The 24,420-nt window shown below is 36.1% G+C and overlaps 2 protein-coding genes across 2 annotated transcripts; both read right to left on the reverse strand.

The window, feature by feature from the left end:
• Positions 1-705: 705 nt before the first annotated feature.
• Positions 706-1,443, reverse strand: LOC141646524 (ethylene-responsive transcription factor 3-like). Its single transcript, XM_074454396.1, has one exon. It carries the CDS (start codon positions 1,441-1,443, stop codon positions 706-708), a length of 738 nt encoding a protein of 245 aa, XP_074310497.1.
• A 3,805-nt stretch (positions 1,444-5,248) lies between these two features.
• Positions 5,249-21,947, reverse strand: LOC141646823 (peptidyl-prolyl cis-trans isomerase PASTICCINO1). Its single transcript, XM_074454791.1, has 20 exons — positions 21,552-21,947; positions 21,286-21,370; positions 21,099-21,168; positions 17,683-17,780; positions 16,489-16,611; positions 15,507-15,539; positions 13,455-13,513; positions 12,822-12,906; positions 12,410-12,568; positions 10,951-11,008; positions 9,977-10,125; positions 9,014-9,111; positions 8,769-8,838; positions 8,319-8,378; positions 7,795-7,851; positions 6,812-6,880; positions 6,606-6,683; positions 6,080-6,181; positions 5,927-5,998; positions 5,249-5,832 (listed from the first exon to the last, which is right to left on the reverse strand). The coding sequence occupies exons 1-20, from the start codon at positions 21,623-21,625 to the stop codon at positions 5,524-5,526; spliced, it is 1,908 nt and encodes a 635-aa protein (XP_074310892.1). The 5' UTR covers positions 21,626-21,947; the 3' UTR covers positions 5,249-5,523.
• Positions 21,948-24,420: the final 2,473 nt, after the last annotated feature.

The following is a 24,420-nucleotide window of genomic DNA, read 5'->3' on the forward strand; positions in this document are numbered from 1 at the left end:
GAAGAAGAAACATCAAAATACGAAGTATATAAATCAGTAAAATCACCATTTCAAATTCAGCAGAATATGTTTGATTTCAGAATAGAAATTTCATTCTTCGTTTCGTAAATCTCGTAAATCTACAATACAAGTTGGATGAACCAACCAACATGAAGGGGGCAGATTTACATTGATCCAAAAACAAGACCTAGAATCTATACCCCCTCCTCCGTTCATCATCATCGTCTTCATTATCATCTAACAATAGTACAAATCTATTCGTTGTTCCGTCATCCTCTATTTTTCCCAGATCTCATAACATCATCTCAAAAAAAAAAAAAAAAAAAAAAAAAAAAAAGAAAAAAAATGACATGATATGATCAACAACAACTAGTCTTGCTTAAAACCGTCTTAAGCTTACAAGCTAGCATTAAAGGAACCACAAAGCATAAACACAGTCCGTCTTCAGCTTAAGACGGTCTCAAATAAGAATTTGTGGATCATCAATATAAACTATATGCCAATAAGTTTCTTTTTTTTGAAATTTTTTGAACATGAAAATTTCAATTAACATAATAATCAGTAAAACAACAACACCATCATCATCATCATCGTCATATAAGAGATAGAGGAAAGAGTGAGATAGAATTACAACCATCCAATTCAAATCCAACAATTTATCATCATCGTCATCGTTGTCGTCATCATCATCAAGAACTATTAAAGTCAAAGACAAAGCGTAGTGGCCGGAAAATCATCAAACCCTAAACAATCAACAGGCGGAAGATTCAGATCGAACGGAAACGGACACTTTACAGACACCGCGGGTTTCGGAGACGAAGAAGCGATCTCAACATCGCAAGCATCATCGCAATCAATAACCGAAGACGACGAATCACAATCACTACGACAATCTTCCGGCACAATCGGCGGCGTTCGTGGCTTATTCACACCACTAGAAACCCTAACCACCGCAACCGCCGCCGTAAACGACTCAACAGTACTACTCATGCCGCTTTCCGCCGGCCGTTGAATCATCTCCACATCATGCTGTTGTTGCTGATGATGATGAAATTGCTGTTGACGATGATCGAAACCACCGCCACCGCCGCCGCCATTAATATTATTTTTGTGGACAAAAACGTTGTCGTTTCTGAAAAAAGGGGAAGGATCTAAAACGACACCGTCTGGTGGCGAAGGAAAATTAGTCTTCGCCTTTGGACCGCGTAACTGCCACGCGGCTTTATCGTAAGCGCGGGCCGCGTCTTCGGCTGAATCAAATGTTCCTAACCAAACCCGAGTTTTTTTCCACGGGTCGCGGATCTCCGCCGCGAATCGCCCCCAAGGACGCTTCCGCACGCCGCGGAATTTAATTTGGGTCAAATCCTGGATCGGATTAGATCCGTTATTGTTATTCATCCCCGCCACCGCTCCCGCCGCCGCTGTCGATCTTCCCTTCCTCATGGTATTCAATTATTTGTTATATTTTTTATTTGTTTATTATCGATATATGATCCAGAAACAATATAATCCAACTAATTGAAAAAAGTGGTGGTGTATAAATAAATGGGTATGGTATGAAAATAATGAAGAAAAATGAATAAAAAGAAAAGGGAAAAAGGGATAAAAATGGGGGGAAGATGAGGAGGGATGTTGTTAATGGTGGTGGAGATGGTTTGTTGAGGAATAATGTGTGGGTGGGAAGATGGAAGCCATAATAATAATATTTTGTAATATTTGTTTCTCTCTCTTTTTTTTTATTTTTCTTCACCTTCTCTTCTCCTCTACCTTTGTTGGTGGTGGTGTTATTGCTTCTCTTTCTTCCATCTTTTCTTTTTTCATGGAATTCTTATCTATTTTTTAGACGTGTTTTTTTTTTGTTTTTTAATTTAATTTGTTTATTGTTTTTGTTAGATTTTTTTGGGTGGTGCCGCATCTAGTCATCTACTCGTTTGAATTTGTGGGGGGTTTGGATTGGAGGATTGGGGTGAATAAATGCTAGTTTGGGTGTATTTGACATTAATACCTTATTAAAATACTCCTTACATATATTATGTACTTCCTTCATTCAACTACACTCTACCTATTTTTATTTTCTACACTATTCACAAATACACATATAATTTCGATTTTCTCTCAATATATAAGTGAAAATACATTCATATGCGATCTTGTTTAATTCGTTTTTACGAGTACATTAAAAATATCTAATTTTTATATCTTTTGTAAATACGTAGCTAACAATACTTACCACGTAAAACACGCGTTGCCAAACATGAAAAAACAAAGTGGTAGAGTGAAGTTGAATGGAGGAAGTATTAAACAAGTTGAAAAATCAAATTGAAAGAAAGGGAAGTATTATTTTTTAATTTTAAGGAGTTGTTTGGTTCGCGAGAGGAACTGTATTTTTTTTTTGTTTGCTAAATTCATGTGAATTTCGTGAAGAAGTTTAATTCCATGAAACTGATATTTCCATGGAGTTTAATTCCTACAGCTAACCAAATGATGCTAATTTTTTGGAAGTTTAAACTGAATGGTAAAGGTGAATAAATGTTAGTTTGGGTCGTGTTTGAAAGTCGGTTTTGATTGATTCTTTGGTTCATGGCAAATTATTGTCTTTGTATTTTTTTTAAAAATGCCCCGTATTATTATATAGAAAATCATTTATTTAGAATACAATACTTTGTATTTATTGGAAACTAATCCTTTCTTAAAAATAAAAGAGAGAATACAAATGTTTTTCCTTGGACTTGTATGTTCATTGAAATAAATTACAATATTGGTTAAACATATGTAAACAGTATTTTAATAAAACATTCCAATTCAGAGCAGTGAATGAAGTATATAATTATCAAACTCAGGTTAGGGGTGTTAACGAGCCGAGCCCAAGCTTTGCCATGCTTGGCTTGTGCTCAAGAACCAAAACTCGAGCTAGAGCTTATCCGAGCTTGAAAAAAATGTGCTCGGTATCAAGCTTTAATGCGAACTCGAGCCTTTATATAATTTCTAAGTTTTTGATTTTTTTCTTCTTCCAATATTTTCAATAAGAAGGCTCGAAGGTTATATGTAAAAATATTTGACAAATCAGTGAGATATTTGATATGTGTGATGCAAATATATAATCATGATAGAATATTTTTTACAATATATAAGCAATATCTTATCTAATCACACAAGTTCAAGCCGCTCGTGAGCTTCTCGAGTCGAGCCAGCTTTTGCTCGCTTGACTCGGGAGGTACCGAACCCGAGCCCGAGTCAAACTTGCACAAACCGAGCTTTGACCGAGATGATTTCAAATTGCTCGCAAATTATCTCATCTTATTAAGACCCTGACTCAGGCTCTCCTTTGAACAACAATAATAATACATAAACTCGGATAATAATTTGTCTTCAAATTGTTCTAGTTTATTAGGATTGAAATTGATTGATTTTTAAGAGATTTTTTTTTTTTTTTGAAAAAAAAGGAAGGTAATGGGGGAATGAGGAATGGGGTTAGCTTTCTCGAAAACTTGAAAAAGAGAGTAGAGCCCACAAACCGACCGTATTGCCCCGCGTTCCTTCCTTTTTCAATCTCGATTGCTTCGTCCTTTGTATTTTCCCATTTTTCTTTTCCTCCTTATTCTGACTTGCATTTAACTTCTTTGAATTCTTCTTTTTCGGTTTTTTCAACCTAACATGACTGACTACACACATTGGTGAATGCGTAATGGGTTCCCTCAGAACAAATTCTCTCTATATCCTTAAAAGAAATGACTTTCATTTTCGGTCCGGATAAAATATTGTGATGATCCAATGTTTGTAATCGTTTCATAAAAATAAAGTGTTAATCGATGGTGAGAGAAAATATATTAAAATATTGATATATTAGAGAGAAAATGAAGATAAAGAAATGGAGAGGATCCAAACTCGTTCCCCCTACTAACCGGTAGGAACTACAAGGTGCTAACCTTCGAGTTCTGCTCAAATTTGTAATTTCCGACTTAAATAGTTATTCTTGCTTGAGATAGAACACAAAAACTTCAGAGAGACGGTCTTTCAATAGCGTTATTGAGAGACCTCTCATATGATGGGGTGAAGGACCTCTCATATGATGGGGTGAGGGACCTCTCATAGATAGAAGCGTTTCGAGTTTTGCTCAACCTTTAATTTCCGACTTAAACAGCTAATTCTTGCTTGAGACGGAAATGTGTCTAGTTCTGCTCGACTTTGTCATTCTCAACTTAAACAGCTATTCTTGCTTGAGACGGAAATGTGTCGAGTTATGCTCAACCTTGTAATTTCCGACTTAAACGACTATTCTTGCTTGTGACGGAAATGTGTCGAGTTCTGCTCAACCTTGTAATTTCCAACTTAAACGGCTATTCTTGCTTGTGAGTTGTGACAAAAAAAATGGTTGCGACATCTCACAACCAACTTTCCTTTTTAATATTATTTTAACCAGTTGTGAAACGTCACAAATGGGAATTTGTGCGACTCAAATTGTGTGCAACCGAAACAATGGCAGTCTAAAATAGGGCCGGCTCAACGACTCCAAATGTATTATCACTCACAAATTCTCATTTGTGACGGGCATATCCGTCGCAAGCTTGCGACGGATCAAGTATTACCCATGTGGGGTAGTTAAGACAAAAGCAGAATGCCTAGGGAGTAGCAATCTGTTATGTCTTATCTAACCACATGGGTATTACTTGACCCGTCGCAAATTTGTGACGGATATATCGGTCATAAGAGAGACTTGCTGATTATTATTATTAATAACCGCTTCTCTTACCGTATCAAATGGCTCGAGTTGGGGGAGTGACATGTGAATAGGTCTGGACCAAACTAGTATCAAGTAATGCTCAGTAATCAGTATAAGCTAATTTGCCCCACCATGAGGTAGTAGACTATATGACTCACTAATGGCCTCTTGATTAAATCACAGTAAATTAGTTTAGTAGTTGGCTGGCTTCAGCACAAGAGTACTAACACGAGTAACTCCCATTGATAGCTTTGCTGCTGGCCTGCTGTCTACTATTTTGTGTAGGCCCAAAATGTGTGCCGACCTCAAGGTGCTAATCTACAGTTGTTCGCGCCAAAGCGAAATGAACGACTTACCAAACCTGCAGAAGTTTGCACTTCGACATACCAAACGGTTAAAATTTACCTCCCCATACAACAACAACAACATCAGAGCCTTAATCCCAAAATGATTTGGGGTCGGCTGACATGAATCATCCTTTCGAACCGTCTATGGGTGAACGCACGCCTCAAAATGCGAATAAAATTTACCTCCCCATGAGAAAGAAAAAAGAATCGACGATATTACTAGGTTAAAATACTGGCTATGTTAGTTCATGGTATGTAATACAAGTGAGAAGTCCATGTAGTACATGGAATCCTATAGTATTTATACATTAGTAAAATTGTACAAAAAATACGCATAATGCTCGCGATAAAGGCATCTAAATAGGATTTCGACAAGTGAGCTAAGACACCCTTGACCCTTTGACCCTGAGAAAAAATGTCCAAATCCATCTCTTAGACCTATTGTGTCTAAATTCATCACAATTCATTGTACTCGTCTACTGGCATAGAATCAGGTGGAACGGAATCCCCAAGGAAACCTCCACTGGTCATGAGAAAGAACGCGACCAAACCCAAACACACCAAGAAACAAACCAAACCGACCCAAATATATTTTCCACGATGTCTTTTCTCAACAGCCTCTACTTTCAAATCGTCATTATCGAGGCTGTCGGGATTTTTACTATCGGTTACTTGCTCGACTTTATCAGAACTAACGTCTGCAATTTCACCTGGCCTTTTATCAAACAATCCTTTAAACTGCTGCTTAGCTTTCCTCGCAGCTTCCTGATAACGGTTGCAGACAGTCAATATATAGAACTATGGAATGGAGTACTATTATAACCAAAACGAGCAGTCAAAAAATTACAAAACCGAACACCTGTTCCCTTTGCTTTAATTTCTGCAAGGCTGCTTTAGCATCAGCTTCGGATGATTTATCAACTTTCATCATCTGGGATCATCAAAAGAATGTGTTTTTTAAGCATAATATAGCATTTGTGGCATCTTAACAAGAGAGGAGGACAAAAGATACCATATTGAAATCACTTTTTGCCTCCTCAAAGTCCCCAAGTTCCATATAAGCCATTCCGCGACGATAAAAAGCCTTGGCATGGACAGGATTTGCATCTAACACCTAAATCAACAAATATGCAAATTTCAATGAATAAATAATATGCTTGCTCAAATCACGCCCTTTCCATATTTTCTCAATTAAATTAATTAGCAATGAAAATGGTAAGTTTTCTGCACGAAATGCTAATAACATAACTGGTTATAAGTTACTCGATAAGTTTATATTTAATAAACATTTTTCTTAATAAAAATGCAGCCATGTCTCCATATAGATGAACATTTCGGCCCATATAAGAATGGAGCTTGTAGAACAAGCAAAACAGGGCTCAACATTCATTATTTCCGCAGGAAATACTTGGAAACAAGTTTAATTCAAGCAAAGGCATAAACATGAAACCATTAAACCCTGATCCTGAAAGTAAGAAATTTGAAGAAAGGGAAAGAAATTAAAGGTCGCATGTGAAGCACATGCTCTCAGGGAATACCTTGTCACACGTTTCAATGGACTTTCTGCATTCTCCCATTTTTAGATAGCACGCAGCGACGTTTAGATGTAGTGCATTCTTTGCCATGAAAAAAGAATAATTAATAAATAAAATCAAATAGAAGATGATCCAACGAGTTCACCATAAGACATAAAGTGAAAACTACTTATTATAGCACACTGGAAAGTCTTTAAGCTAAGCCTTACTCGTGAATTCAGAAACTCCTTCCCTTCTTCATCATCCTGTGGATTAACATGGTTGAAGTCCCGAAGAACCTGTAGGATCACAATAGTTAATTGTTACTATCCAGTGACTAGTAATTTCCGCGAATCACTATTGGGTAAATATAAATCCGCAAGCTTCTAAACAAAATCTAATTCAGATTGACTGTCCAATCATCACGTCATCAAACAACTGGGTCCATATGGGAACCGCAAGGTTAGGATTCTTCCTTAGTCCTTACCAGTTACCACAATATAATTATCGAGAATTTTAGTTAAACAAGGAAATTTCTTATGGTAGCCATGTGGTTTTGACCTTTCCTAGTAAAATTTAAAAACCAGCTAACTATAGTGCATGAAATTAATCCAACAGTTTACAACTTTTATGCTAATAGTGCTTAGCCTGCTTGCATGCACCACAAACGATTGAAAAAACTTGACCTCAGGAGTTTTTGGAACTAAAAAATGCGAGGGGTATTTGCAGGAGAGATCAAAAGCAAAACAACAAGGATGTTACAGGTAATTTCCCATTAGGGAAGGTCTCAATTAATGATAAAGTGAGATCGCAGTGCACAACAATAACCACAGCAACATTTATTGTCGTATCGAAACGTCAATCTGAGGTTGAGGGACAATGAAAAAGAGGAAAGAAAGGAAAAGAAATAGAACAAAGCGCTATTGGAAAAACAAATTTGAGAAAAAACTTAAAGAGAGTTGAGAGGAGATTATTTAAGTGGAAAGATTTGTGAGAGCTGCAGTAAGCCTACAAAAACATATCCAAGAGAAACTAATCTATCTTCTTGTTCCTCAACTTCCCCTCTTTGCTATTTTTTCTTTGCAATTTTAACTCGGCCAGAATACATAGAAAAAGGACTACTAATCTACTTGCTGATATTCCATAAAGAACTAATCGCTACATCAGATTCATGAAGAAAGTCTCTACACAGTAAAAGATAGATTATACATGCCTTGTCATACTTGGCTTTTGCTAGTTCATACTTTCCTTCCTTGAAAAGCCTGTTACCCTGGAAATAAACCACAAAGTAGGATGTTACTTTTAGTTTCCTCAAACCAGGAAGAAACAGTTCACAACAATTTCAAATTTGTCCAAGCATCTCAGATGAGTAAACAGTCAATCATTGGGACCATAGCGTTACTTTAATATCTCACACTTCACAATCCATATACTTCAAACGTAACTGATGCTCATAAAAGGAGGTGAGTAAATAGATATCAAATATGAATGACTCCCTGAATCCACAAGTTTAATCTCAGTATGTTCTGAACCATAAAACCCTTCTAACGTCAACAAACTTTTAAGACGCAAAGCATCAAGGACATGGAAAAACAAGGACATACTGAGATAAAGTATAATACTGATACGGTAAATCAGGATAGTCATGACAGAAGGAGCGATAACACAAACAAAAAACAGCACAGGTGAAGCAGATATTGTTATGTTTAAACAAGGACAGCTGAGACTGAGAGTTACCGTGCATCTAATATTCTCTGCCTCGGCCATGATACTTCGAAAATCCAAGCCAGTCCAGTCCTGTATATATACAAAGAATATACACACATTATGCGCAAGTATATGTGAACTGACAGTTATAACTCCTACGAAATATTCTCGAGTAGAAGATAAGATGAATGCATTATGACAAGACGTCATACAACTAAATTAGAAATCAAGATCTCTCCCATATTCCAGTAAGGTTTCATCTGAAAATTCTTGGTCAAATCCTTATTCGTCAAGCAATCATGCTTTAGAACACTTAACATCACATAAATAATTCTCTACAGTTGTGAATTTGTGATTGGTTACACTTGCCCCACTAAGCAACTTTCATCTCAATTTTAGCTGAGAATGTACAACCTGAAGCGATTCCCACTCTAGCACCAAGGTAGTCTAATAACTCAGAAAGACTTGAGATTACCGTACCTTCACCATATCAAAACCAAGCAGCTCAATTTCCCACTCCACATATGCCCCTGCTGGTACATCAGCTGGCCTAACCAACATTGGCAAAACCAAAGACGCATTAGCAATAAGAAGTAAGAACATGGAAGGAAGGTAAAGAAAAGGGCCCAATACACACTAGCTGTAATCAAATTGAAATCATGCACATAATAACCGTAAAATGAACAAGCTTCACAGGCTGGTGAGAGTCATAGATAGGAGTTGACCTTGGAAACTTGTCATATGCATAATCAGGAGGACAGGTTACAAGAGCTATTTCTCCCGGCAGCATTAAACGAACGCACATTTCAAAGCCTTCAGGCACCTATCATGGAAAGGAGGATAGCTAATTACATTGTAATGTTTCTAAACCGTAAAAAGAAATTGCATTTTACATGATGCACGCCTAGATATATGTATATAGTTATATACTAATGATAATAGAACATACCAAAAAAAACATAATACTCATAGAGTGCTAAAAGACATCTATACTAAGAAGGCATGTAGTGAAAAGAGGAAGACAAGAACAGTGACTTCTGACAAGAGCAGCCATAAGAGGAGCAAACATGACTATAAGTATGAAGTGCTGAACATATGAGAGTAAAATACAGTTAGCTTGAAGGGGACAATACACATGACTTTAGTGACTTCAACCATGTTGATTAGGAGGGGCAAATATTCACCTGAGCTGGAACAAAATTTCAGTGTCACAATACCAAAATACTAACGAAGTGCAGAACATACGAGGCTTTCATCAACAACAGTAACGCCTTCATCCCATATAATTATTTGGGGCCAGCTAAACGCTAAATGGATCATTGCTTACAACCATCAACTCTAGAACCAATACATATTACTAACAGTCTGTTGATCATAATGAAAGCCAGGCCAAGTTTCTTTCCAATATGTGCCGTTATGGCGTTGCCAAGTTTCTCCATTTTGGAAGGTGAATTTTTCTCTAGCCTTAGGTACGAAAAAGGACGTAACAAACAAAAGAGCTATGCATTCATTATTTTTGCTTATATTGCAACCCAAAATAGACCTGTAGCTTTGGTGACAACTGAAATTATCATTAATCAGGACCCATTATCTTAAGGCGACTCCTAGTCCTCTATTGATGTTGCATTGAACTATATGAACGTACACGAAAAAATTTAAAATAACACTCTAACTGAACAACAACTCACAAGTCCTTCACCAGAACTGAACTCTAGAGGTTGACCATCATTATTAACTCTTGTATCATAGAATACAGACTTCTTGTCATCCTGCAACATGGCTTTGTAGTGAACACGTAGCCTGCTGTCTTGAAGAGGGCAGTCCATAGGAAAGTCACCTAGTTATCAAACAACGAATCTTAGTGGCCATATACAGCTGCAACAAAAATGAGATTCCAACATTCCCTTTAGAAGAACTTAGAAAATAAGGTGGCGTGATACATCACATTCCCCCAATTAAGTATCACACCTAAAATCCACATAATAAATGAATTATCTGGTTCTACGCTAAAAAAAATTTGCATACAACATTGAGGAGTTGGTGAAGGAAAGAATGTAATTAAAACTCAAAAGAACAATTGCTGAAAAGCAAAAAATACAAACAAGATGCTTCATCAAAAAATAAGCATAGAAGGTTTTGAAGGTCATGTTGATTTAGCCAAACCCCGCCATACCCCACTGACAAAAGAACAAAAAAATATTGGGCAACATGAGAAACAGATAACACATCAATCGTACATATATGATAAACAACAAATTAAGCCACTAATCAAGCTACAAAAAGTCAAGAATCAAGTAAAAATCTACAAAAGCTTGAAGTTGCCATGCCTATGCTTCAACTCTCATATATGATATTCTGATTTATACTTATGGTGAGACGCACTCAATTTTCAACTTAATAAGTCAGTTTAAAAATAAATGGGTCGTTTGTTAAAAAAATAAGACAGCATATATGACGAGGCCCCATTAATCAAATAAACTAATAAAGTTATCTTTTTTATTGCTCAAAGTGGCTACTTTTGCTCGGTATGGTGGTCCGATCATAACATAATGTTGTTATGCGGTGAAGAGAGCCACAAGGGCGCCAGGTTCTGAAGTTGACAGGACTCGACCTATAATGTAACATAGTTTACTGTTATGAAAAAACAAAACTAGATTCATACCACGTCCATCACGAATACGGCGTTTTATAAGGCGCCCATCTCCAAGCACATCTCGAACCTATCGAAAGAGACCATGTTAACAAATTTTAAACTACCTTCACATGACAGGAATTATAAAATATAGACAACGCCACTTCTCTAAGATAAGAACAAGTATATAAATAAGAAAGAGAATGATAGACGGGTGGGTGGAGAATAAGCTATCCATAAAAATACAAGGTCCTCCAATTACGTTGCAAAATCATGATAGGAAGTTTCTTCCCAGCCAAAGGCACGAAAAGCGCACTTCTAGAGAATCATATGTTCCTTTTCACTCCCAGGTTCAGTATAGCTGACTTACAGATGTTCCACAGCTCCTTAGGGATAGTGATACTCAATGACCTCTTCTCGCCCCAAAGCTACGATGGTGCTGACAAGATGAGTTATACATGTAGCAGCTTGTGCATAGTGTTAACTGTTAAACCTTGGTTTTGGTTAGTCACTATCAGTTGTCGGCTTATCACGGCCTAGTATTGCTAAACGCGGTAAAACGCCGTTGCGATAACCTCCAAAACCTTGATAACTCATTGTTGTGGCCAATATTTAAACCATGAGCTTGTGTACCCGATGTTCTAATTATTAGGACACAGACTATATTTTTCTTAGCATCAGGGTTCCACAAAAAAAACATGTTATTTTCGGAAATTGCCGTAAGTACCACTTACCAATAATTTCCAACAACAACCAACTCCTTTAATACACAGCCCAAACATAAAATCTCAAATTCCCGAATAACCCCATTCTTCTTCCTCTACACCAGACCATAAGAGAATGCTCTCATCAGACATTCTATTTCATTTCTACTCTCACAGGTATTTGCAAAGGGAAAATAGTACTGAAGTATGCTCAGTAAACAAGAACAAAAGAGATTGATCAGCCACCCAAAGAAGCGTAGGCTTCTTTCTACAGTTATACTCGTAGTAAAAAGTTTACAGTCCGTTTTTCTTAAGACCATTGCTTTTGGTCTGAAATAAGACGGGTAACATGTCATCATTTTACAATAAAATGTTGTTATTTTTTTATAACATGTTACCATTATTGTTCACATCATTTTCAAGGTAAAAAATGACACCTCTAGTCATAAAATTTTGTGAATTAATTGGTTACATTTTCTTAAAAAATGGCAACATTTTATCCGTCTGACAAATAAGACCAAAAGTGTCGGTCTGAAACAAGAATTTGTGAAAAGTTTAAAGTTCAACTGCATTTCCCAAATAACAGAACGCATTGTCACTGCAAACTACTATGTTTCTACCTAAGATCGAGAAGGTAACAAAGGCCTCCAAGGCTCCAACCAACTCAGTCATACATCATTCTATCGCCTAAAATCATGTTGAGGTAGCAATTTCAACAACTTCAAAGACCACGAAATGGCTGATGCATATGTATGTAAAATAAAATTAGAGAACAATGAATGCACCTGGACAAAGTGAACAAGATCCACTTCAAAATGAACTTCTTCAAGACTTGTCGCGTCAGGAAGAATGGAACACTCGGTCAAGTATTGATTTCTTACATATATTATAGACTTCTCTCCTCTTGTCATTGTCCCTATTCCCATCTCAAGACCTTTTGGCAGCTGCAATAATATAATTTTCAAATGAATTAAGTACCTCTTGCAGATAAAAACAATCAAACAAGAATATATAATTTTTGTTTGACAGAACATATGAATCTAATCTATAGACAATTAAGGGAAAAAAAGGATCAATTTGATTCCCAAATAATGCCATGAAAAGACGATGCTATATAGAAAGCATGGAAACATATTTTGGCCAAGTATGTAGCAGCATGGGCATGAAAAACAGATGGCTCCACAACTAGACACTCACCCCTGAGTTTCCAAAAGTAAAGAAAAATGGTTCTCCTTCTATATGACTCCAGATCAACTTTCCATCATTGCTTTTTGCAGAGATCCTGGAGGAAAGTGTGAATAGAAGTTTGTAAAGGCCTTACCGTGAACAATAGTGTAGAAATCTTACAAGCATCAAGACTATGTGCCGTTTAAAAATATTCATATTAAATTCAAAGTTAGAAATATACAACAAAATTAGCAACTTCACTCTCTTTTAGACAACAGAGCTTCTATTGTCAAAAAAGATGCGGAAAGTGCCATAGTAGAATTTTTTTAGTAGAGAGCATACAACTTTCCCCCAAACTAAAGGAGCTCCTATTGTCAAAAAAAAGGTTGTATTGCAACGCCAATCTCCATCCGGACACACGAACCCCTAATGTCAAGCAAGTTATCGAGTGTTTACCAAATGAAATTTTATAACATAAAACAGAATGAATTTGAATTTCAAACAAGCATCTAAGTTGGAATGCAGACCAGAACCAATACAAATAGATAAATTAGAAGGTACTCCCTCCGTTCGGTTGAAGTCCAAACGTTTGATTAAAATATACCTCACATATATTGAACCGTAAGGAATTCAACCTAACGGAGGGAGTAAATAAATACATACCAAGCTTTAACTTCATAAGGGGCTCTAGGTGTCTCCCAGCCTTGTCCATCATACAATACCTACACAAGGCAAAAAAGAGGGGGGGAAAACAAATTAGAAGGAAAACTCATGATAAAATACAACTAGATGCTTCCACTCCTAGAGAGTCATTACAGTAACAGTGCTCTCCATCATCCTAGTTTTCGTTTTTAAATCAATTTTGATGATGGGTCAAATAGGGCAAGGTACATTTTACAAATGTACAATGTTCTACCAGGCCATACCAAGCATGAAAGGGTACAATGAGGGTTCTATATTGGATTAAACCAGCTTCATTAAGTGGTCATTGTTCGATGGCGTCAAGGAGTATAGTTTGTGCTAGGCTTCATAAGATGGTATCAAATCTAGGCCGCGACACCACCGCTTTGTAAAGGTTTTTGAAGGTTATCCCGCACAGATTGTGAGATGGTATCGGCTGCATTCATGTCGAAACAAACAGTATCATGCAATAATGATCGATAACGAGATTAAGATTGAAACCAATACTCAATACCGTGCCTCATAGTAATTAACTTCACTGATTTAACGAATTCACGAATTAATCTATAGCCAAGTAAATCTGCACACCACTAGGACGACGATAGCGGGGGCGGCAACCACCGCAATCACAACCAACCACAAACAACAACAAAAATATGGCAATGATAAGTGCCAAATGACTGCCACTTTATTAAGAAAAGAAGTGCAGCCAGTTCAGGGAGTCATTTTACTTTAATTCATCATAATCCATAACCAAAGAAGACAGACTTCTTGGCTCCATTAGAAATGGAAAAGGACAGCTCAACAACAAATACTAGAAAAAGATAGTGATGTTAAATTATGTACATTAGTATATATACCTGCGAAATAATCATAAGCAACAGCATGCCCAAAAGTGAAACTAATTGACAATTGTAGAGCATAGCCACTAATGTTCTCAAAAGCCATTCAAGTGAAAAATACTCCCTCCCAGTCACTATAATGTTCCCTCTTTCCCAAAACGGATTATTCAACTAATGTTCCCCTTTCTATTTTTAGAAACTTTTACTCTTATTTTATTCATTCCTCTCTCCTATCACCAAACCCCACACAACTCTTTTACTCCTATTTTATTACTTTTCTTTATGTTTTGGCCCCACAATTCTTTATTTAACTACTAATAATTCATCCCTCTCTCCTATCACCAACCCCACACAACTCTTTTACTAATATTTTAATACTTTTCCTTAAGTATCGTGCCCATATCAAAGGGGAACATTATAACGACTGGGAGGGAGTAATAAATAGTTTTTCATGCTCCATTACAATGCAGTAATGCTCCCCAATAATCTTGCTAACAAGATATCTCTGAAAGATGTGAATGTACATCAAAATACTCACATAAAACAGACAAGATAAAAGAAACTCCACATTTACAATTTTAATGAGATCAAATTTGAAATAAGGCCTATATGAACGACATAAATCCTAATTTATGAGCAAGCAATAAAAACGCACAAATGTGGAATAAATGCATATTTCATTGTGGTTTTCCCCGTCTTAATTTGTTAACCCTTCAATTTTGTCACTCTAGCATTTTTTGTTAAGAGTATCCTTAAATCCAAGTTGTACTAAATTGTGCCATTGTGGTGCTAGTCATGAATCACAATCACAACAGAAACAAACACGAATTGCGGTAACATATTATAACATGGCGGCATGAAGAATGGAGAAGTTCTTGGAGTTTGTTTTTATCAGTCATATGACCCATACTAAATCAGTTGTATTGGTCAACTATCAGCCAAATACCGGCTAGGTCAAATGTCAGCTACTTTTGAAAAGTCCGTTACACATAAAAATGTATCAGCTCAGTTAGCTAAAAAATATGTAAGCATTAATCAATATAGGGTATTAGCCATTATTTAATGCCATGCTTAAGCCCAGAAAACAACTAAATAAAAGATAAAGCAAGACAATTAATAAAGAGAAATGTAAAGAGGAAAGTAGAACAAATAAAAAGAAGGCATTTTTTTATTGTTGTAATGTTATTCATACCTTTTTAACAACTCCAAGATCTTCTGAAATGACCTGAAAACAAAACATAGTCAGAGTAAACTACTATCAGGTTTGTTTTAGAAAGGATCAGCCAAGAAGCAACCATATTAAACCAACCAAAACAAAATTATCCAAACACAATTACATTGCCTAAAAATAACGAATAGATTCATTTTCTGTGACTTCTACAGCACTTAATTCTTGAATATTCATTTCCAAAATTTCAGAGCTTAGTTTCAGGCTTTCAGCGATTACTTTTGAGGCTTGTGTTGTGCAAATAAAAAAACAGGAAGCAAATATGGAAATGCATTCTGTTTATAGTCGAGACCCGAGTGCATATGAAGGGATCAGATCATCAAACATTAAGGTTATTTTTGTTTTTCTAGCTTCTATACAAGCTCAAGCCTAGTGGTTTTTAGAGAATCTGTATTACCTTAGTACACAATAATGGGGATCTTTGTAATGATTTCATATGAGGCTCATTGTCCACTTCTGCTCCTTTACTAATTTAATATCGAGTAATATCTTATTTTTCTATTCAACAAATGTACATGCTAACAGTAGAGTGCAGTCAATAAACACATACTCTACGGAGCTTCAATATCACCTCAGACATTAAAAACTCTCATTTAGTATTATTCTCAACTTTATTTTGTCCAATTGCTTTACTAAAATTATACAAGAACTAAGACATTACAGCTCCCTTCAAAAAAAATTAGACATTACAGCAAACAAAACTGATAATCACAGGGCCACTTCAAGTAATACAGCACGCAAAATAACTAAATTAAATTTAATATCCAGGACTGTTGAGTTATGCCCCCTTCTGACTTCAAATGTTTTGTAACAGGGAGGGCAGCCATGTTACGATGTCAGTGTATCATAAACTATAATGACAAAACAACTCAACTTCCATAGCTCAAAAATCAGCCAACTTATCAATCGTAAGAACTGAAGAATTATTCACTGAAATAGATCTTACCTTTGCTTTCCCAAAATCAATGAGCTCAATCTCAAAGTGGAGATCATCTTCCGTTGGGAAATTGTCTGGGACTGGAACAGGACAATCTTTCTCACCAAAATGCATCTCAGGTTTCATCTTGAACTACACAAAAGAGGTCAAGAAATGATAAACCAAACATAGAAAGGAAAAAAAGTACCTGAACACAAGTTCAGTCCACAAGCAGAGCACATCCTTAAAACCATTAAGATTTTTTGTTATACACACATCAGAAGTATGAGAGATCAACCGTCAACGTCAATTGCCTAAACATATTCGAATAACTTCAATGGTATCACCACTTTAGACTAAACTTCCTACCATTAAGTTTCCCATGCGCCCAAAACTTGACTAATTTTATCACGCGATCAGATAACATATCAACCAATTAATATGCAAAAGCATGATTAGCAAGTAGCCCCTGCCGCCCAAGCTTCCCCAGCTACAAGTAGGCTTGACAAACGGAACATTAGTCGGGTCGGGATGATCTCTTTAGGTAAATTATTGAGTTTAGGTGGGGTAGGACCGGCCATTTTAAGTTCTGGTGTGTTCTAAGAGTGTTATCATTAGTTCAGTTTCGGTTGAGTCAAGTGGTTTCAGCCTTTATAAACCCGGCGTACCTGTGTATTGGGTCAATTTTATGGATCGGCTGATATTGGGTCAACTTGATCATTACTACTGGGTCATTTTTGGATTGGGTTGATTCATTCAGAATTTAGATACACCAAAGTTTGGGCCAGCTATGTGAGAGGTTAATTTAGGAATCTAGCCATTTCGATGTTCAGCTGTACAAGATTAGCTTATAGCGTCCGTTTTGCTAGGGCCTCTAGCTACAACGCATCTACTTTCATATTGTCACGTGTCGACAAGAAAAGAAAAACACATACACGACGGAAGCCATCTTGCAATCATCACCATAAACAGCTTTTGCCCTAACACGCATTTTGTATATAATGAGAAACGTTTAACTTGGGTCATTCTTTTCTACAACTCCTTACCACATGATAACAAACAAAAGAATGGAAAAGAATTCTGAAAGGTAACTTCTTTAGCATTTTAAATATCAAAGCGATGGGCCACGATTTAACATTGTTGTTTAGAGCATTCACTGGGCTAGAGACCGATTAATAAATAGTTTAAAATGCAACTACTAATTGAAAAGCTAACAAGAAATACCATGGCAATTTCACCCTTCTTCATTGTAGGTATTCCTTCCATCAATCCTAATATAAGCTTGCTTTTACCAAGAACATCCCTCAAGGGACTTCCTTTACCTGGTAGAGAAGACGTCAATTAATTGTAAATTTGTACAGCCAAAGAAGATGAATATGTAGTTTAGAAAAAATGGCTACGACTTCAAACTTTCTATGTCCATGAGTCCATCATTAACAGAATTAAATACATACAGAAATAATGCATTAATCCATAAATGATTTGCCACTGTCTAACAAGAATCATCATTTGAAACCGTCGATGAGAAGAACAACATAATAGTTAAAAAAAAGAAAATGAAAATGAAAAGAATAATAAGGTAAAGGAACCTGTGATAGATAGTCAATACGAGATTAAGCCGAGACGGTCAAAAAATGTGAAAGTATAAATATGAAATTTGGAAAAGAAAAAAATGTCAAAATCAATAAGTAAATAAAAAGAAACTAATAATAGAGAGATGAAAAATTATGTTCTCAACTATCATGGTAAATTAACAGTCCTATCTCCGGAAAAAAGAAAAAACAAATTCCTATCAAGGTAAAGTATATAGCTCCAAGCCTCCAACTGTATAGTAGCTATAGATGGAGAAACTTGAACCCTTAATGGGAAGAAGCAACATCATCAAATATACAATGATTCCAATCAATCCAAGTGCGCCTACTACCAAGCAAGTCAAAAAGGCAAATGAACCATCTTCCAAACTTCGACAATTCAACCTTTTTCATTCTTCTCTCCGATTAACGAGTACATCTTTAGGCTTTGACGGAACAACTTAAATTACAACAAAGAGATACTATCATACTAGGACATATACCATAAAGACAAGACCCAGTTGCAAGATACAAGACGCTTAAACTTCTTCTGTTAAGCACATCGACAAGACCCAAATGCAAGAGAGAAGAAGATAATCAATAGTTTTTTCATGCTCACCACAAAGAGGACATGGAATCAAAAGCTAAAACTTCTCCTTTCAAGCATATATTGTGTAAGAATTTTCCATTTGCTACTGGATTGATCAAAAAACAAGTCCAGGATTGTGGACTTTTTTCTGGAAGATTACAGGAATTCTTAAGATAAAATCCTTCAATCATGTCAAGAACCCCATAGAGCACAAATTTAACAAATACGACTAAAGGAATAAGGTTCCTCCCAATCATTGAGAAAAGAGCAGAATATTTTAATGATAATTGTTCAGATCTCTTCGCACGTGTGTAGGGGGGCATTCTCCGACATCAGTAAGATGACAGATTAGTTTAAAAGTTTTGAAGTTGGTGGGCTACTTATTCGATCACCAATTGGTTTTAGGGTGTAACCTCACCTGACATGTGACTAGTCTGCTGCTCTTGTTTCTAAGGGCCTCCTGCGAGGGACTCAACCGTGATAGCTGTTTTCTCATACACCTTCCACGATATTGGCTTCCATTTCTAGTGGCAAGTCTTGCTGGAAACATCACAATGATGGGATCTCACACTAATTTTCAATTAAGAGGCACCAAGGGGAAGGCCAAGGTAGAGCAAGGGAAGAGAGTCAAAAGGTGCAAAACGAGAAATCAGCTAAACAGATAATCTCTATAATTTCACTAAGCACACTCTTCGTGAGATCAAACTTAAGGCCAAATATTGCTTCAAATATGACCAAAATGCATCCAAGTTTTACTCATCCAGTTTACATAACATTTCATCAGCAAAAAAAGGTGTGGAATGGTAGGATAATCCAAAAAACTATTCCACGTGTCAACACCCTCTAAAAAAACATGCATCAAGTGCCTTAATGACTAACACTACCCACCAAGGACACAAAGCACCTAGAAATGGGAAATTACAAAAGAAAATGGAATGCCTCATGTGACCCACAACATTTTTTCTGTTTCACGATGGATGATGTTGAAAAGGAAAAAATCATACAACAATCAACATCAGAGCCTTAATCCTAAATTGATTTGGGGTCGCTTACATGAATCATCCTTTAAAACCGTCCATGGGTGAACGCACACCTCAAAATGAGAAAATATAGAAAAGAAAAAGTGAAAAACAAAAGGGGAGTGAAACATAATACAAACGAAGGTAAACTTAAGGTATTAAAATCGAAGTCCGGATTTCTTTTATAAAAACTTAGAATTTAAATCGAGAATAAAGATTTAAAACGATTTTGAAAACCGAAGTAAAACTTAAGGGTCCGGAAAACCTTAAAAGTGAACCAAGTATTAATATATAAGAAAGCTGTTGGTAAAATCCACATGTATCATTTCCCTCCATTTTGTCCTCTTCGTCACCATTCCCTCATCAAGCCCGAGACATCTCATATCAACCTTTTTGTGTTCCCTAGGTCTGACTGGTGCGTCCATAGGTCTCCTTCTCACATAGTCAAACCATCTTAATCGGTTTTCCATCATCTTGTCCTCTATTGGCGCCACTTTCATCTTTTTCCTAATCACCTTATTCCTTAATCGATCTTTCCTTGTATGGCCGCACATCCACCTCAACATACGCATCTCCGCCACACTCATCTTTTGAATGTAGATTCATACGTCCAAGAACTAGTAACTCCTAGGATTGCATTAGTACCTACTTCTTACTTTATTGGCCATTACTTAGATAACCAACCGAATAAACTACGGGAATAATATCACTATTTTGCTTAACAATGAAGTGATGTGCCCGATAGGCCATGCACTATATCACTATTTTACCCAATCATCTTACTGGTTGACTCCTTATTCTCTTTTCCTCTTCATCTGCTTTCTATTAACTTGTAAGAAAATGAAACCCTATCTCGAATAAAATGATAACAAATAACTAGCATTGTCTATAAATTTGAAGGGGGGAAAAACAGTAGACACTCCATTGAGTCCATCCAACACTCATTTTCATCATGTCGGGTAAAATATCATCGTAAGGTTAGGGTAGCTTATGTGTCGACCTACTACTTCAAACAATGTTCCAGCACGGTCTAACATGGCTGAACCTAATTAGTTAACAAAAAACAATTTGATACTACGGCCATTGATCCTCAAGTCTCCACTTATCTTCACGTATTCCTAGTATATAAAGTATAAACTTACAATAACCAACTTAACTTAACCTAACCAGGCCTTGTTCTTCTCGACTGAAAATGACTGAGCTAAACTGAACTCGTGAACAAAATTGAACTAAACTAAACTGAATTTAAGTTCAAAAGAACAAAACATTAGCCTCACTTTCAATAGAACAATATATCAAATCTAAATTCATATCTAGTCATAGTTTTGCCTTAACTATGTCCTCAATAACGCTTTCACAAGATAAATCAGCTCATAAGCCAACTAATTACGGAAACAATCCAATACATTACACAAACAAATCTAAACATGAGATCGACTTTAACAAAACCGAAAAACGAACCTCCGAATTCCTTCTTCGTGGACCGAACCACATATCCCTCCAATGTCCTGACAGTAAAGTGATAAATCACCTACAACATTTCTCGCAATAATTAACATTCCTAATTTCTCACAAATTAACAAAAATTAAGCAAATAACACAACATGTTAATCATAATTAAACAATTAATTAATCATATAATATCAACCTGATCACCGTCAGAAGGTGAAGCATCACCTCCACCAGGTCTTACTTCAGCTTTAAGTAATCCACCTGGTACAACCTTCAATCTCCTATAAAATCACAAAATTAAGCTAATTATTCACTTAATTCACTTAATTACGTAATTAATGAAGTACTCCCTCCGTCTCGATCATTTATTTACTTTATATTCTTTGTGAGGCGTATTTTAATTAAACGTAAACAAATGACCGGAACGTAAGGAGTATATAAGTTTAGTAAAATTGATTTAACCTTTTATCATCTTCGGAAAGTTGTTTCTTCTTCGGAAGCGTTGCATCGTGATCGTCGATTTCAGATACCGCCATTGTTAAAAGATTAAGGGGAATTGAGTGTGATTTTGATTAGATATTAGTTGATTGGTTTAATTTGTGGTGAAATTCGCGGGAATTTCTTCGGAGATTACAATGCGGAAGAACCCTAATTTTGTGGAAAAGGGAGGAATGAAGGAGTCGTTAATTTTGATTTAATTTGTGTTGAACATTGATGATGAGTGATTATTTTGCAGATTAGAGGATGGAAGCTTCAGTTAAGTGGGGGTTGGCCACTTAACACACCCCTTTGTATTTGACTTTTCGATAACAAACTCCGGTGTTGTGTACCGGTTGGTTAATTAACCGGTAAAGTAGCAACTAGCAAGCAAATGATCCTCAAATAGTCAAATGTTTGCATGTTTGCTCCTATGCATGTTGTGATGGAAATTCTACTTTGAATCGATGGGGAGGGTAGGATCGAATCGGTAAAATCGGATCGTAGAATCGTAAGATTCTACAAATTCACTAAATATAGTTTTTTATTTGGTAAAAATATATAATTGAAGTTCGAAACACTTATTTATACACAAAATATTGATAGTTAATGAGTTTAGTAGAAATTTGGGTTTTACGATGTCATTATATAAAATATATTTTAATGTGTTTACTATGGAGTCGGATCGAAGGATCGTAGGATCGTATTATGATTCTACCTCTTGAAAATTTCAAATAAATAGGATCGTAAGATTCTACAAACATGATAGAATCGTAGGATCCGGGATCGGTCAAAACCTTTTGAATCGTAAAATCGTAGAATCATAGGATCGAATCGGGATTCTGACAACAATGCAGTCCTATGTGTAAATTGCACAAGTGTATTATATATCTGATGTATTACCTCCAATTTTATAGTTTTGAACATTATAATAAAGTTTTTGACTTTTGTTTTAAAGTTTTTAGTTTCACTATGAAGTTTCTGAATTTATTCACTTAAACATTACGCTCTAAAAAATTACAATAAAACTCAAAAACATTACATATAAGTTTAGTTAAATTTGAGTTTTGACGGAAAAAAAGTTAAAATTTAACTTATAAACTTTAATATGTTCAAAAAAATATACATATGCTTGAAAAAAATGCATATATGCTCAAGAACAAAAACGTTGGAGGTAGTACATCCGATGTATGGTCATTTTTCTCAGTCAATTGCTCCCATCGATTTTAATAGGTGCAAATTAATCCCAAAGATTTATCTAAAAGTATAATTTATATTCATTTGATTTTTTTAAAAAAATTATTCAATAAATAACTTTTTTTCCATTTGATTTTTTCTTATTTTTTCAATAATGGACCAATACCCCTACCACGCTCCCTTTCTACAATTGTTTTACTCTACCGCCGCAACCACACAATTGACTACACTTCTACACCACAACCACTACGCTTGACTAGCAACGACCTCACCAGTCGAACTCATTGACAAACAAAGTTTCTCCATTTCAAAGAAAAGGTTAATCGCGCCTCCGCATAACCATTGAAAGCTGGTCGAAAATCATAAAATTCCAACACTCGGCATTTTTCTCCTGGATTCGATCAAACACTTGCCAAGCCTTCTTCATATTTCGACACCGTGAATACATAGACAAGAGGGCTGTAGCAACAAATACGTTTGAGTTGAAACCTCCGACCATTATGTAGTTCTCAAGTTATTCCCAAGTCTTTTGGTAATTAGACGCCTACAAGAGTCACATCATTCGGCTTAATTTGCTGACGTTTCATGCCCTCAACCAGTGTCAACGCCTCGACTGATCTACCATTTTGAGCAAAACCAACAACCATAAAGCCCCATGTAACTATATCGTTTTCCTCCATTTGATCAAAGAGTTGACGCGTTTCATTAACGACACCACATTTCACAAACATTTCCAACAATGCAGTTGAAATGAAATCAAATGTGGACAATTAAGGTGTCCGATTCAAAAATGGGATAAAGACCCAACTATACAGGTACATTATTCCTCTTTTACTTCGTGAGATGCTGGTCAAGCAAAGTGGTTGTGGTGTAGAAGTGAAATCGGTTGTGTGGTTGCGGCAGTAGGGTAAAACAATGGTAGAAGGGAGTGTGATAGGGGTATATTGGTCCATTCTTAAAAACTGAGAAAAATCAAATTGGGAAAAGTTATATATTGAAAAAAAAATCAAATGGAGGTAAATTGCACTCACACGTAAACCTTTGGGAGCAATTTGCATCTATTGAAAATGGTAGGAGCAATTTGCACATAAGAGCAAACCTTTGTGGATCAGTTACTACTTTGCCTATTAATTAACTCGTAAAGTTAAATTTTTGCATTAAATTTGTCTTTACCGCTCCCTTAACAAGAATAAATAAATTAACAAACTTGGGTGTATTTGACTAATTAAACAATAAACAACAACGATACTCGAAGACGGAGATGTGGTATGTCACTCGAAGAAGGAGAATATTGTTATTGTTCGGGTTGATCTGATTACAAAGTTTTAACATTAGCAGGACATGTCAACTACTTTATCTGATAAAGTCATGAGAGATGGTGCATGCGATGTGTACAAAATTGGCCGAATGACTATAGAGGTTTCAAGTTGTAGTTTAATTAACCTACATTTATGTTATATATAACAAAGTTGGCTGGTCTGAGTGGTAAGAGCTCTCATATCTTAAACAGGTGGCTAGGGGTTCGATTCCTAACTCTTGCGAATGAAAAGACCAAACTTGGGAGGGGTCAACCCATTAAATTGCCTTCAGTACCTCGAATGAGATTGCCCCAACTGTCGGTAGGGATACTTCTAGTAAAAAAAAAAAAAAAATTATG

Source organism: Silene latifolia, chromosome 3 (genome assembly GCF_048544455.1).
Source record: "Silene latifolia isolate original U9 population chromosome 3, ASM4854445v1, whole genome shotgun sequence".
Lineage (NCBI taxonomy): Eukaryota > Viridiplantae > Streptophyta > Magnoliopsida > Caryophyllales > Caryophyllaceae > Silene > Silene latifolia.